The sequence below is a fragment of the Rhincodon typus genome, chromosome 5, assembly GCF_021869965.1.
Source record: "Rhincodon typus isolate 14 chromosome 5, sRhiTyp1.1, whole genome shotgun sequence".
NCBI lineage: Eukaryota > Metazoa > Chordata > Chondrichthyes > Orectolobiformes > Rhincodontidae > Rhincodon > Rhincodon typus.
Window position 1 is genome coordinate 305,725 of NC_063336.1, and position 699 is coordinate 306,423.

A 699-nucleotide genomic window follows, 5' to 3' on the forward strand; every position below is an offset into this window, starting at 1 on the left:
GCTGGAGGAGGGATCGATGTGATCGGCTGTCGGCTGTGGGAGCTGGAGGAGGGATCGATGTGATCGGCTGTCGGCTGTGGGCGCTGGAGGAGTGTTGCCCGGGAAGATGGCGGAGAGGAGCTGTGGGGGGGAGTGGATCCTGGAGAGAATCGGATCAGAAAGAGAGAGAGTGGAGCTGGAGGGGAGGCAGGGGGCAGAGGTAAAGATAATTAAAATATAATTATACAGAACCTAATCATATCATCATGGGGGGGGCGGGGGTAAATACAAAATAATATCATTGAGTGTAATAACATATCACTGAGGCAGGAGGTCAATATAATACAGACCATAATAAATATCATAATATACACCAATTATAGAGAGAGAGAGAGAGAGTGGATGTATCAGACAGGGACAGGGTTATACAGACCACAATAATATCAGAATATACAGGGTAGCCATTCTATACGGGGGCTGGAGTCAATATAGTGTGATATAGATATACATTAATGGTATATTGTCATCATAGAGAGAGAGAGTCAATCTGGGGCATGGGAAGGAGGTAAAAATAATCTAAAACAATAATTATAGACCATAATCCTTATCATAATATTCAGTAATAATATCACAGAGAGAGAGACAGGAGATCAATGTAATACACACCATAATAATAGAACATAGAACATAGAACATTACAGCGCAGTACAGGCCCTTCGG

The 699-nt window shown here is 43.1% G+C and overlaps 1 protein-coding gene across 1 annotated transcript in view; it reads left to right on the top strand.

Annotated features, from left to right (window-relative positions):
* Positions 1-6: 6 nt before the first annotated feature.
* rnf8 (ring finger protein 8, E3 ubiquitin protein ligase) overlaps positions 7-699 on the top strand; it is a 23,357-nt gene continuing 22,664 nt past the window's right edge. Inside the window, exon 1 of the mRNA XM_048597480.1 lies at positions 7-199. Coding sequence (XP_048453437.1) covers positions 107-199 — 93 coding nt within the window. The 5' untranslated portion in view covers positions 7-106. The remainder of the gene's footprint in view (positions 200-699) is intronic.